The 14,292-nt window shown below is 41.0% G+C and overlaps 1 protein-coding gene across 3 annotated transcripts in view; it reads right to left on the minus strand.

Moving 5' to 3' along the window:
* Positions 1–1,898: 1,898 nt before the first annotated feature.
* LOC112145597 (potassium voltage-gated channel subfamily H member 5) overlaps positions 1,899–14,292 on the minus strand; it is a 35,877-nt gene continuing 23,483 nt past the window's right edge. For all 3 annotated transcript variants that reach the window (XM_024270978.2, XM_036210032.1, XM_036210034.1), the window contains 3 exons: positions 11,883–12,275; positions 2,447–2,604; positions 1,899–2,357 (listed from right to left, as the gene is read on the minus strand). In XM_024270978.2, coding sequence (XP_024126746.2) covers positions 2,078–2,357; positions 2,447–2,604; positions 11,883–12,275 — 831 coding nt within the window. In that variant the 3' untranslated portion in view covers positions 1,899–2,077. The remainder of the gene's footprint in view (positions 2,358–2,446; positions 2,605–11,882; positions 12,276–14,292) is intronic.

Raw genomic sequence — 14,292 nt, forward strand, 5'->3', positions numbered from 1 at the left:
GGGGGGGGGGGCAGACAAGGATCCAAATGATCTGACACACAGTCTGGTCATTTCAGACAGACGCGCTGCAGTTTGGACATCCTCACTGTTGTCATGACGCTTAATGAGGATGGTGGGCGAGAACCTTCTGAGTTTTATAAACTAGTTAACCTAAATTGACTTAATTAACTAGCTTAAAGATCTCAAACGTGACAAGAGGAACTAACATGGAGCAACTACAACCCAGATTCATGCACCTGAAACTACTGCTTATTACAGGCTTCAACCAACAACAAACAGAAGCTCAACATTTTTGTACTCGAGGTATAAAAATATTGGGTTCCGAATCCAATCAACAGGACATCACAACTTTTTTAGAAAGCTTGAGCTGGTTTGAGATTGTGCCATTTTTCTGCAAGAGAAAAAATACGGCGCCCTCCCCTGCCGCAGCTAGCCACAACAACAACACCAAAAAAAATCATCATTTGCGCCCGAAATCATTGGCCGAAAGTCCTTGACTTGAACCCTCATTTTAAGCTTTTAACCCGTTTTTAGGCTGTTTTGGAGTTTAGCTTTTATTTCAGCTACATGCTAGCTGTTTTTGCTAACCTACGTTTTTTGCTTTCATTTTTGAGGCTAATTAGGCTAATATTATAGCTGGCTATCAGCTTCAATGTTTTTAACTATCAATTTCAGCTTCTTCAGCTACCAGCACTAGCATCTTCACGAAATCCTGGAGGGACTGAGTTATGTGAAACTTTTAAATCTAAAGGAGCTGCGGATGACGAAGCCAGTCCACGACACACGCACACGAGGCGCACACACCGGCCGCGTGTGGTGCGTTCAAGGACGCGCTCTACTCCGGTTCATGAACGTGCGCTCAGCAGCTGGTATCCACACTGGAGCAGCGCGCTCACACAGGTATCAGCAGGAGGAGAATCTTCTTCTATTTTATTTTTACTATTCATTTAGCGCTCCACCATCACCTACAATAGAGAGAACCTCAGAGCAAAAATTCACATCGGTGCAAATCCTCCAAATCTTTCTCCAGGTTTTTTTGTTTTCACAACTCTGCTCCTTTAATGTCCGTCTGGGTGTCATATTGATCCAACCGGTCACACACCACAATGATTAATTTCTCTTTTATGATCATGTTAGGCACTTCTGTGCTTAAAAGCGGACCCTCCCCACGCACCACTCCCAAATCCAGGTCCCTGATTGTGCTGCTCTGCTGCGATTGTGCCTGAAAATGTTGAAAAAGGTTGAACATACAGTGTACACTCAGTATGTTTCCAATTTGTGCGCAGAGCTCACGACACGACTTAAAATCTTGTGCAACAAGCTGCGCTCCGTATGCAGAGGCCAGGAATTCTGGTGTGCGCGTTTGCATTGACTTTTCATTGAAAACGTTCACTTGATTGAGCGCTAACAAGGCCATTGTGTGCAGGTATCTACGCACACATGCGCACACACACACACGAGCAGGCACGCCTGCATGGAAAGCTGTCATCAGCCTTGCATTTTTCTAAATTTAGTCACAGGCCCTGACGAATCAATTTTTCGTATTTTCTGCATCAACGAACATGTTGACGAGTTTGAATAGTTTTTTTACAGATTCCCAAGAATCGTTATATCCTTAGTCAAGAATGAGTCAAATATGGGGGAGAATCCTGTTTTTTTCCAAAATAAAATTTCCTTTAAAATCAGATTATAAATAAAACATAAAATATGTATATTGTTTTATTTTATTTCTTTGGTTTTGTGTACCAACTGTACCACAGACTGGTCACAAACAGATCTTATGAAGCATCAACCTGAGCATCTTCTGTTCTCTTTCTGTCTCTAAAGTGTTTCTTCCTCATTTCCTCTATTTTCTTGAGTTAATGCATGAGAAGCATGACAAGGACACAACAAAACAACACAATCAAGCCCTTTCTTCAACATCAAGAAGCCAATCAGCCATTTCAGTGTTGCAGCTTCACTGTGAGCCTGTCCACCGCTCAACCAAACCACAGACTGAACAGTGAGAGGATTTATGCTCATCATCTCCATAAAATCACATTTCAGTCAGACACGCTCTGGTTCTTCATCAGAGCCTTTACTTACATCCAACCATCATCATGGCCACAGAGAAGATCTTCTCTCCGTCGGTGGTGGGGGCGATGTTGCCGAATCCAATGGTTGTCAGGCTGGTCATGGTGAAATACAAAGAAGTGATGTAGAGGGAGTCCTTGCCGGGCCCCCCTTCCCATCGCCCGGAGCCACTGACGTTGTAGCGGTACGGTGATCCGATGCTGATGGCCAGCTGGTAGAGCCAGCTGTCCATCTTGATGGTGTTGGTGACCTCATCGATGACCTCATAGTCCCCAATGCTGTACCTGCCAATCACGAAGAGGAGGGAACCAGTTCAGAGGAACCATCACAGTCGAGAGTGAAGAAGAGGAGCTTCACCAGAAGAAGAATTTACCAGATGCAGGCCAGCCAGTGCGCCACCAGTCCAAACACACAGACCAGCAGGACCAGAACTGCTGCCCCATACTCCAGGTAGTGGTCCAGCTTCCTCGCCACCCGACCCAGACGCAGCAGCCGGACCACCTTCAGGGAGCTGAACAGACTGCTGATGCCCTGGAGGGTCAGAGAAGGAGGTGAGAGGAGGTTCTGATGGTCAGATTGGGTTCTGAGTTCTCCTCGTTCTGAGTGCGTCAGGACAGGTTTCTCTGTTCCTCACAAAACTGCAAACCTGCAGAATCCAGAACTTCATGACCTTGTTGTGTCATGAATCCGTTACTGTGGCAGCAGTTTAAACTTCACTTTGTGGTTGGCAGGAACATACAAGAAGAATAATTTATGTGGAAAACTGCAGCCTAAGAGCTTCTGAATTAACCTAAATAAAGCTCAACTGTGAAAGTGTCAACTCCTCCGTTTATTTATAACCATGAGTCTTTGTCTCTGCTCCTGCTGGAAACCAGCAGGAACCACATGGAGCTGCTCTGGGATTTCAGTCATGGAAATGGAAAAGCAGATTAATAATTAACTGTTTTGTTTTACAAATGTCAGGATTATTTGGAAACAACATCTAGTGACATGTAGACTATTTTTATTCAGCTTTCAGGTTCCTGGCAGAAGAACGACCAATGGGAGGAGTTACTCTGCTGAGGTACTTAAAGGTTTTGACGCAAAGTTTGTGTGAAAAAACACTTTCTAAACAAATGGGTTTCCTCTGCATGCAGTTAAAAAAGATACTAGATCTCTACCTGGACTGTAAAACGAGTATTGTGTGAATGTGTGAAGACGTACTCTTTTCTTTTTGGATTAAAAAAAAAAAGTTACATGAATCCTCTAGCTGTCTAAAAGCTTCAGGATGCTTTCTCTTTCTCTTTATTTCTGTTCTTCTTCTAACAGACATCACAGACGCTTGTATTCCCCACCAACAAACCAGGAGTGTCAAACTCAATCGCACAAGGGACAAAAATCCAAAACACACCTTAGGTCACGGGCCAAACAGGATAAACATTTATTGAACACTCTAAAACTACATTTTTAAAACTTTAAAACCATAACTTTTTAGCATAATTATGAACTAGATATATAGCATTACCTGTGATAATGATAGTGTGAATGCTGTAAGATGAATTTACCCTGGTCTTTTACTTTACTTAGGGATTTTTTTTTTAACCCTGTAAGGGATTTCTACCACAATTTTTTTTTTTACTGTTTCCCCTGCTGTGATGTCATCTTTCCTTTTTTTTTTGGTCCACTATGTCCAAGATTCTCATTGAGTGCATGCAAGTTTTGGTGAGTTTTTAAGAATGTGGCAAATGAGGCAAAACTTTTACAGAAAGAAGAATTGCAGAAACGAACAGTTCAGGACTCATGCAGGACAGAATGATTGTGATAGAAATGAATTATTTTAACACAAAACAGGGAGTTAAGAAGGAAAGGAGTAACAAGAAGTTATGGAGGTCATTAGAAAAGATCATAAAAACGCTGGGGCAGAAGGCAAAGTTAACAAATGTTATCTGATCAGAAACCTGTTTAATTTAACAAAACCAAAATACCAAATGTAAGTTCTAATTCCTGGATATTTTCTAAGTGTTTGCAGAAAAGACAGCGGCAAAACCTTCAGGATCAGTTCCATGAACTAAACTGAAGTGTGAGGCAATCGTCTTCATCATTAACATCCATGACCCCCCCACCAGCCTCCACCAGCAGAGGTGGAGCACAGAGCCGTGGAGATGTCACCCCCTCCCACGGTGCTGGCGCTCGCGTCTGTCTCCAAACAGGAAACGGTGGCGCTGACGGCTCTCTGACAGGTTGTGAAGAGGACGGCAGGAAGAGGTGAGCAGGAAGCCTCGCAGCTTCAACAACATGTCATATTTTCCATGTCGGTGGGCGTGAACGGGACACCCACACCCCTCAATCAGGGTGGAGACATGGTCCAGAGCCCGAGAGCCACCGGTTCATCCAACAGAACCGGTTCCAGGGAGGAGCTCAATCTGATGGTGAACGTGTGCAGAGGAAACCATGAAAACCCTCCAGCTGTCAGCCTCTTCTCTCAGCTACAACTGCATCCAACCTGAAGCTCACATTCCCTCCTGCAGGATTTCAAATCATCAGCAGCTCTTTTCCAACTCACTACAGAGTATTAGGGCTAAAAAAAAAAAAAAAGTAACAGCTTTTTTTTTTGTAAATTTACAACTTTAAACCTTGTAAATTTACGACTTTTAATCTGGTAAATTTATGAGTTTTAATCTATAAATGCACAAATGTTACGAATGTACAATCCAGAGAATGACCAGTGTGAGCTGAGGCTAAACTGTGAAAATATCTCTTGGATTTCAACAGGTAAACTGAATGTTTAAGAATGCAGACCGAATGGTTGATTCTCACACATTTTCACCTCACAAAATCTGAGCATCTTTGCCAAAAGCTTCGACCCCCCTGCCTTATATGCATTACATCTGTCACAGTAGCTAAAAAAAAAGAAAGGAGAAACCTTCAAACTGAGCTCCTTGTGCAGCGTCTGACAGTCCAGCAGCATGACGACCACACACATCGTCTCAAGAGGAAGATTTCAAAAATACATCAGCAGCTAAATGTGACCAGCAGAAGAATCTGGAGGTTCCTCTCAGCAGTAAAGAAGCAGCAGCCAGCCGGGGGCTTTAGAGGATGGAGGTGCAGCTGTTACGTAACGAAGCGTTTCTACAGGTCACTCCTCCCCATCTTCACCCTCACCCGGACTCCTCACCCTTGTCCCTGTAACCGCCACACGACGACATTATTCTGACAGACTCACAGTGCAGAACTGCAGGTTTTACTCTGTGTCACAGTCACTTTATTTACAAGGTGCCGAGTTGGAGCACAGTCATGTTTGTGGAAGGTGAAGTAGACCAAAAGGCTGCAGTGAAACAGCTGATTCAGCCGTTATCTTCAAATAAAACACGTCTTCCCGTCAGTTTAGACTGACTGCAGCGACATTCATGTAAACACGTGTAAAATACTGCAGCCGTCTAACTGTCACGGAAAACTTGTCTCCTATTTAACACAAGGATGTCTGCAGTTCTACATCACCACGGAGTAAACTCAACCAGACTTTACCAGCAGGATTTATGGTGAAAGTTTGTATGAATCTTATTGAAATATTTGTTACATACAAATGCAGATGATGTGTATCACAAAGGATTTGTGTTCTTTAAAAGACACTTCAATGTTTGTCTGATCATAACGCTGGTTCACACTCGACGAGCGTTTCACCATTTGGTCTATTTTGTGTGCGATACGCATAAATTCTGGCAGGAAGTTACATCAAGATACATGAGAAAATCTAGTTTATTTTTAGAAATATTGCCAATTTTTCACAATGAAACTCAGCGATTGAAAAATGCTATCATATTTTGTGTCTAAATAGACTGTAGAGATGAAATAAAGGCACAATCACAACACACACACAGATCAACGTAGTGGGCTGACTCCTAAGCGGGGGGCGGGGCTGGGTTTTGGGCGTTAAAAAACAACAAGAGAGAGGCAGAGGGCAGTTCTTCTTACCACAAACACGGGGTCATATTTTTAGGTTAGTAATTCACCCATGATGACAGAAACAAAAAAAGCTCTAGCAGAAACGCCTGTGGAAAATTACGTGTGTGGTGTGAGTTACAGGAAAGAGTGCATGCCATGTGCATTCCGCTCCGCGACGCTTCCACATCCGGTGTGAACCTAGCGTAAGTGCCCCTCTTGAGCACCCCTTAACCTCAGGCTGGCTCATCCTAGGAGCATTTGAAGCCATAGTTGTGTCTGAAGTTTTTTTTGTCAGGAGGAACTGTAGTGACTTTGGGCTGGCTATCGTTCTACTGGTGAGGTGATCCGCGTCATGCTTGTGCCGCGGAGGACAAATGTATTTCTTCATGTGGGAGTGGTCCAAAGCACAGAAGTTTCTATTTAAATGTAAGTATTGAGTTTTTATTTTTGCATGAATATATAGTTATAAACTGATGTTAAGTATTTTTCCTAGCATTGGCAGCCACACAAGTGACAGGCGACTATAAAAGGGACCATACCATGAAAAAGTGCTTTAAATGTATATTGTTCCTTCCTCATTATAAAGAACCCCAAAGTGGTATTTTGATCCGTTTGGGCATTTCTGAGTAATACTCTAAAAACCTGCGCCATCAACAGCAGCCCCTCCCATACCCATGAAAACGAGCAGGATGTGATGTCACAGAGTAAGACCGCCCCTTTCAGGAAGAGTCTGCTCTGATGGCTCCGCCCCCAGTCTAACACCAACACTCAATTTCTCCACTGAGCTAATGATGATCAGCAACAAACTTTCATTTTAGATGTAGAATATCGTATATCTTCCAGCTGTGTCCTGTCTTCAATAAATTCCAGCTCAAACAGGAGTTTGTTACTTTATACTTAGTTGTGGCGACTATATTTCTTATGTACGTCCATCTTTGATAAAGTTTTGATGTTGTTTGTTTTTGTGGGAGAAATGAAGACACGCTGCCAAAGAATGGCTCTAGGATGATTGCTTCAGCGTTTTCAGCTGTCAGTTTCAGCATCTTCATCGGTCAAATTCAGCTTACAGCATTCACACTAACATTATCCAAGGTAATACTATATATCTAGTTCATAATTATGTTAAAAAGTTATGGCTTTGACGTTTTAAAAACGTAGTTTTAGAGTGTTCAGCAAATGTATATCCTGTTCGACCTAAAGTGTGTTTTGGCTCTTTGTCATACGACATTGTTCAATGTTCTTCCCACAACTGCTGCTGCTTTTCCTGGTTTTGACGCACATCAGGCTTCTAGTCTATCCAACTCGCCGCTCTCATTTTCACCCTCTACAGCCCTCTCAACAACAGCCTTCCCTTTCTACCTCTGTGTCCCTGCAGGGTTAATGTCGCACCCCCAGCTCCATGGTGCATAGCTTCCTTCCAGCGCGGCGGTCTATGGTGGGGGGGTGACATGCGCGGCACACTCAAAGGTCAGGCTTGAGTCGACCTTTCAGCGCGGCCTCTGTGCTAGCAGACCGACTCAGCGAGCTGCCGTCAGCCCGCGGGGGTTCACAGTGGCAGGAAAGGGTTTTGAGATCAGGAGGTGGAGTTCTTTGTTTACCTACGTACACAAACGTCACAGCGTAAATCTTCTACAAGCTGACTTTGCTGCAGTCTAAGACAGACAACTCATCAAAGTCCCTTCAGACCACCTCACATCAAGTAGCTGCCCGTGTGTTCTGGGTGTGAACAACCACACACAAAACAGCAGAAAAATGTGTGTCAATATGCAAGAAGAAATCATGAACACGCTTACGACTGTTTAGCAGAGTCTTATCATTTCAAACAGCTTTATGCTAAACTTGAGGTAGTCCTCCATGAATCAGCACAAACAAAAAAGCAACTTTCACAGCCACACGTCTGTAACAATAAACTGCATCCACTGCTTCCTGATTTTAATCTGTTTTCCAGGCAAGATGAAAAAAGGTTTTCTTTGCACATTAATAATTTATAGAAGCTGTAGTTTCTTCCTTCTGAACAGCACAGCAAACTCTTAAAAATACCACCAAAAGATGCTGAGACAACACGCCCTGCTGCCATCAGTGTGTGAATGTGTGTGCATGAGTGAATGGGACTGTGACGGTAAAGCAAGGTAGAAATGTGCTATGTACTAGTGTATGCCAGTTACCATTTAAAATGTTTAATTTGACAAGTTTTCTCACTGCTGGAGAACATCCCAACTGGATAACAACCATTGACTCCTCCCCCTTGGTGTTCCAAACAGGAAGTAACTGCTGGCTCCAAGAAGCCAAAATCCCATAGACTTCTCTAGAGAAATAAACAACTCACTCCAACTTTCATATACAGTCATTGATTTTAGGTTTTCATTTTCTTAACCAGTCTCTTTGATGCAGAGTGTTCCATGTACGACTTTGCTTTCATTTTCACATTCTACAATACAGGCTTCTTGAGTTTTATGAGTGGTTTTGTTTTAGCTTTTATGCTAATTTTATGTAGTGATGTTTCTATGTTCTTCATTGCTGTAGTACATAATGTAGAATGCAGTGAGTTGTTGCTTTTCGTTTTCCTGCTTTTTCTTCACCTGTAATATTGACATTTACATACAAACACCGTTCCTAAATGACAATTCAAGCTATGAGATACAATGTTGGGATTTGAACTGAACACTTTTTAAGCCGTTTGAAAAGCCTCCAAACATTGATCATGAATGAAGCTGAAGTCAGGAGTCAAAGTTTGTTTGTCCTTGGTCAAAACACCTGACCCAGACTGCCTTTGTGGTTTAGGATAAAAGCCTCTGCAGATTGACTAAATGTCATCATTTCAAGCTTAAAGTGTTACCAGCACTCCTGTGTTTGTCTGAAAGGAAGTCTGTGAGCTCTGGCAGATCACCAACTCCTTTAGCCCTGCATTAGGATGCACTATAAATACTTCTTGTCAATGCAGTCATTAGAGTTCTGCCAAAAACCTGCTGCTGCTTCATTTGACTAAACTTCCCACTTTCCTCCACCTGCATCACCTTTCCAGGTAGAAACAGCAACAGAGCCTGAGCTCCATTCGACCTGTAAATGTACTCACCATTGTTTCTCTGCCAGCATCTGTCTCACATAGGGCTGCCATGATTAGTCGACTAATCGAAGACTAATCGACTATTAAATTAGTCGATGACTAATTTAATAGTCGATTAGTCATTGCTTTATATTATATGGAGTCAGAGTGTAGTAAAGCTTAAAGTTATAATAGCATTCTGCTAGCTGTTTTGGACTATTTTGGCATTTATTAAGATTTTTAGGCTATTTTGGATTTTAGCTAATATTTCAGCTGCATCCTAGCTATTTTGGCTAACATTAGCTTTTTTCAGTTGTTTAGGCTAATTTGGCATTTAACTAATATTTTAGCTGGCTATTAGCTTCAGTGATTTCAGCCATCAACTCCCATGTTTTTAGCAATCAATTTTAGCATCTTCATCTATCAGCACTAGCATCTTCAGCAGCCAAACTCAGCTTACAGCATTCACACTAGCATTATCAGTGGGTAATACTATATATCTAGTTTTTAGCTAGTTGAAAGCTAATGATGGTTAAGATGTGTGTTTTACATCCAGTTTGTGCATGACCCGATTTGTCGACTAATTGGAAAAAATAATCAGTGATTAGTCGACTATTAAAATGATCGTTTGTGGCAGCACTAGTCTCACAGAAAACTACATCAACAGATCTTAAACCCGGTCTTTCAACATCTGGCACAGAGACCCTGAGGGACAGGACACCTGAACCAATACTGCACCCTCACTGAGTGCCGTACAATGCAGCGTTTGCACTGACAGGATGCAGGACAGACATGCAAACAAACACAGACACAAGCTGGCCAGGAGATTTCTGATCCACTCATACACAGAGGGGCCGCTTTCCACCCCTCACACATGAACGGAAAGGGATTGATAGCCTGTTTTAGAAAGCTGGTCTTCATACACTCAAACATGATCACTGTCCCACCTGATACAAAGAAAGCATGGAGACTGAAGCAATAGGTCCAGCCAGACTCAAAGTCGCTGACATGTTTTCAAATCAGAATACTTTATTTATTCCATTAATTGCATTTATAGCAGAGCTCCTATCACTAAATTTCAACAGGGTCAGAAATGGAAAGGAGAGAGAATCTGGTCATTCGCAAAGTGGATGTAAAACACATATTGTAACCATCATTAACTTTAAAATAACTAAAAATAAAGACAATGAAGATGATATTAATTAAACTTTAAATGAATCGTGCAGCTTCTGTCCTTCATTAGTTTCTAGGATTAAAACAACATTAAATCAAATTAGAGAGATCAGGACTATACTTTCCATCAAACTCATTTTCACAGCTGACCTTTGACCCTACACCATCCATCAAATTTGTTTTAACAGGTGACCATCAAACTCATTTTCACAGGTGCCCCGCCCCTCAAGATCACGTAACAATTTAATATCAATTTCACATATAAAGGGTATATAGGGTCAAAGGTCACCTGTCAAAATGAGTTTGATGGAAACTATATTCCTGTCTCTCTAATGAGATCAACATCTGAAACAAGGAACTATTTTTCACTAAAGAGGAGGATCCAGCCCTCTGGGTAATTCTATCCGGCCCTCCAGATCATTTTATTTTATTCTTATTTATGGCCCGATGTTATCTTGAACTCATTTCTAACTTGTATAATTTTGACAAAATATATTTTTATGGAGAATAAAATATTGAAAGTTATTTAAGGTTTAAGTTTATTTATTCTGGAATAATATTCCTGCTTTGTATTATTCATAATAATGTTAAAAAGTTACAGTTTTAAAGTTTTTATAAATGGCATTTTAATAGATTTTTTGACTATTTTGGCATTTACTAAGAGTTGCTTTGTCTATTTTGGAGTTTAGCTAATATTTCAGCTTGTTGCTAGCTGTTTTGACTAATTTAGGCATTTTCTGTAAGTTTTTTAGGGTGTTTTGGACTTAAGCTAATAGATGGGGTTGTACATATTTGCATCAAGTATGTACAACTCTACCTGTAGCTGTTTTTAGCTAATTTAGCTTTTAAGGCTATTTCTTCAGCTACATGCTAGCTGTTTTGGCTAACCTAGGGTTTGTTTTTGGTTTTTTTTCTCTCTTTTTTTTTTAGTTTTTATACTAATTTGGCATTTAGCCAGTATTTTAGCTGGCTATCAGCTTCAGTATTTTTAGCTATCAGCTTCAGTGATTTCCGCCATCAGCTTCAGTGTTTTAACTATCAATTTCAGCATCTTCAACTATCAGCGCTAGCATCTTCAGCAGCCAAATTCCACTTCCAGCATTCACACTAGCATTATCACAGGTAATGCTACATATTTAGTTCATAATTATGTTAAAAAGTTACAGTTTTAAAGTTTTAAAAATGTAGTTTTAGAGTGTTCAGTAAATGTTTCTCCTGATATAAAGTAACGACTAATCGACCATTAAATTAGTCGTCAACTTTTTTAATAGTCGATTAGTCGCCGATTAGTCATCTAATTTTGGCAGCCCTATTTACAATACAGTTTAGTGCAAGGTGTTGGAATTAACTGGGTGTAACTTGAAACATATCAAACTGTCATGTATGGTTCCTAAAAACTCCTCCAAAAGTTTTACATTAGATGGTTGACATCAGAGAGGAAGAACGTTTTAACCAAAACCTCTTCCAGACTTTGGGCAGAACCCAAAATGAGAATTTATTTTTTCTTATTTACCCTTGCCAAAAGTTTATTTCAAATGACATTTTTTCACAAACTATACCAAATTTTAATGTTATTTTTAAATTGAATTTAGTTCATTTAAACATTCTGAAAGGAGCATGTGTTGGTCTTTATCACGTCTGTCATTATGCGAGGGGGTGTGGCCAGACGTACCTCATCCACGTTCTCAAAGGCATTGATGATGTCATAAGGCAGGCAGGACAGCAGGTCGATAACAAACCAGGTCTTCAGATAGTTCATGCGGATGAGTTTGGGGTCAGAGATCACTTCTCCACCTGGACCCACGAAGGTGGTGTGGAAGTTGAGGACTATGTCCACCAGAAAGATGACATCCACCACACTGTCCAGCACCAGCCAAGCAATGTTATTCTGCTTCGTCTTAAAGGACACATTGTAGGGCACCATGATGGCTGTGTAGAAGGTGAGGATGAGGATGACCCAGTCCCAGGTGGTCTTGAAGGTGCAGTAATGAAGGATGATGTGAGGAGGGGTCTTTGGAGCTTCCTGTTTGTACTGAGGGAGAATGTCGGAGTTCAGCTGCAGAACCTGAAGACAAGACAGAAGAAGAACAGGAAACATCAGTAAATTTCCTCTCACTGAAGTTCCTCACTATTTACAATCTTTCTTTAAGAAAGAGAAATGACCCGGAAGTGATTCATCTGCAAGGACATTTAAATTCAGCAAATTAAAAGGAAAAGGAGGTCTGATGTTTCCTCTGTTGTCTGCTTTAAAAGAAAACTCTTTCTGGAAGTAGAGATCATAACACAATCCCACAATTCTTGTGTCACAACATTAAAACTAAATCAAGAATCTGTTGTTCATGATCCAGCCATCTATTTTCCAAACCTGCTGAATTGTGGGTTCCAGAACCGTTCCCTGACCAATCTTTCGAGATAGCCTTGGTTTGTTTTCAATCAGAGAGAGATCCAGTTTGCTCTGATTTTCCTCAATCTGAAAACACTTTGTACTCTGACAACAACCGAACCAAAACGACAGAGGTGTCAAAGTCAATCACACAAGGAGCAAAAATCCAAAACACACCTGAGGTGACGGGCCGAACAGGATAAACATTTATTGAACACTCTAAAACTACATTCTTAAACTTTAAAACTGTAACTTAACATAATTATGAACTAGATATATAACATTACCTGTGACAATGATAGTATGAATGCTGTAAGATACATTTGGCAGCTGAAGATACTTGTGCTGATAGCTGAAAATGCTGAAGCTGATAGCCTGCTAAAATGTTACCCAAGTGCCAAATTAGACTAAAAAACAAATAAAAACAATAATAAAAAAATAAACAGATTAGCCAAAACAGCTAGCATGTAGCTGAAATATCTCCCTCATGTGGGAATCCCTAAGGTTTCTTCTTTTTTTCCTGACTCAGGTTTTTTAGGAGTTTTTCCTTACCGCGAGGGAGGGTCTAAGGACAGGGATGACCGTTCTTTATAGTCTGTTTAGTTTTTACCTATTGTGCATATTTTATGACTCCATCTGTGCATCTGTAAAAACTACAGGCATGAAGCCCAATGAGGCAAATTGAATTTGTGATATTGGGCTATATAAATAAAATTGAATTGAATTGAACTCCAAAACAGCCTAAAAAAATCTTAGTAAATGCCATAATAGTCCTAAAAGGTAGCAGAATGACAATTTTTTTAAGCTTTAAGCTGTAACGTTTTAACATAATTCTGAATAATAAAAAGTCAGGAATATTATTCCAGAATAAATCAACTTAAACCTTAAATAACTTTCAATATTTTACTCTCCATAAAAATATATAAAAATTATACAAGTTAAAAATGAGCTCAAGATAACATCGGGTCGTTAATAACAATAAAATAGAACTACCCGGAGGGCCGGATCCGGCCCCCGGGCCTTGACTTTGATACATGTGGTTTAATGAGTCCATCCTACAATGGAATCACTCAAAATACTGGACCGTACTGGACCGCTCAGTGGAAAAGAGACTAAAGTTTCTAATTTACTGGTCCAGTGTGAACACACAGAACACCTGTGCAGCATCACGCTGCGTTTCTAAAGATGCAACAGTCAGTGGATTCCATAGTAACGATTCAGTGGCTCCACCTGAGAGGGGCGGAGCCAGCAACACTGAAGCTGTTCTGGGAAACATCCAGTTTCAGTGAAAACACAGAGGCAGACGTCTCTCCTTTCACCGTAATGCAACAGTAAGAACAATAAGTTATTTAAGTAAAATACTTTAAGGGAAACAAAATAGTTTTAAAAGGGTTAAATAAATCATAAGAATGCAAAGTACATCTGAAGGACACGTGCACACTCTGGTAATGGAGCTTCATCTGCCGGTCAAACGGCCCCTCCCTCAAAGAGGAGGCTGCTGATTAGCGGAGAGGCGTGCACGGCTGCCTCTCAGCAGAAAGACGCCAGCTGTGCTTTTCAGGCTGTGAGACTCGTGATGATCCAGAGAGTCTGATCGGGTCATTACGGGGTTTCTGTGACTCAGCGTCAGGAGGAGATGGAGTAGGAGATGACCTAAACGCACATCCTGCTTTCTTCTGTCTCCATTTCACTTCATCTG

Source organism: Oryzias melastigma, linkage group LG22 (genome assembly GCF_002922805.2).
Source record: "Oryzias melastigma strain HK-1 linkage group LG22, ASM292280v2, whole genome shotgun sequence".
Classification (NCBI taxonomy): domain Eukaryota; kingdom Metazoa; phylum Chordata; class Actinopteri; order Beloniformes; family Adrianichthyidae; genus Oryzias; species Oryzias melastigma.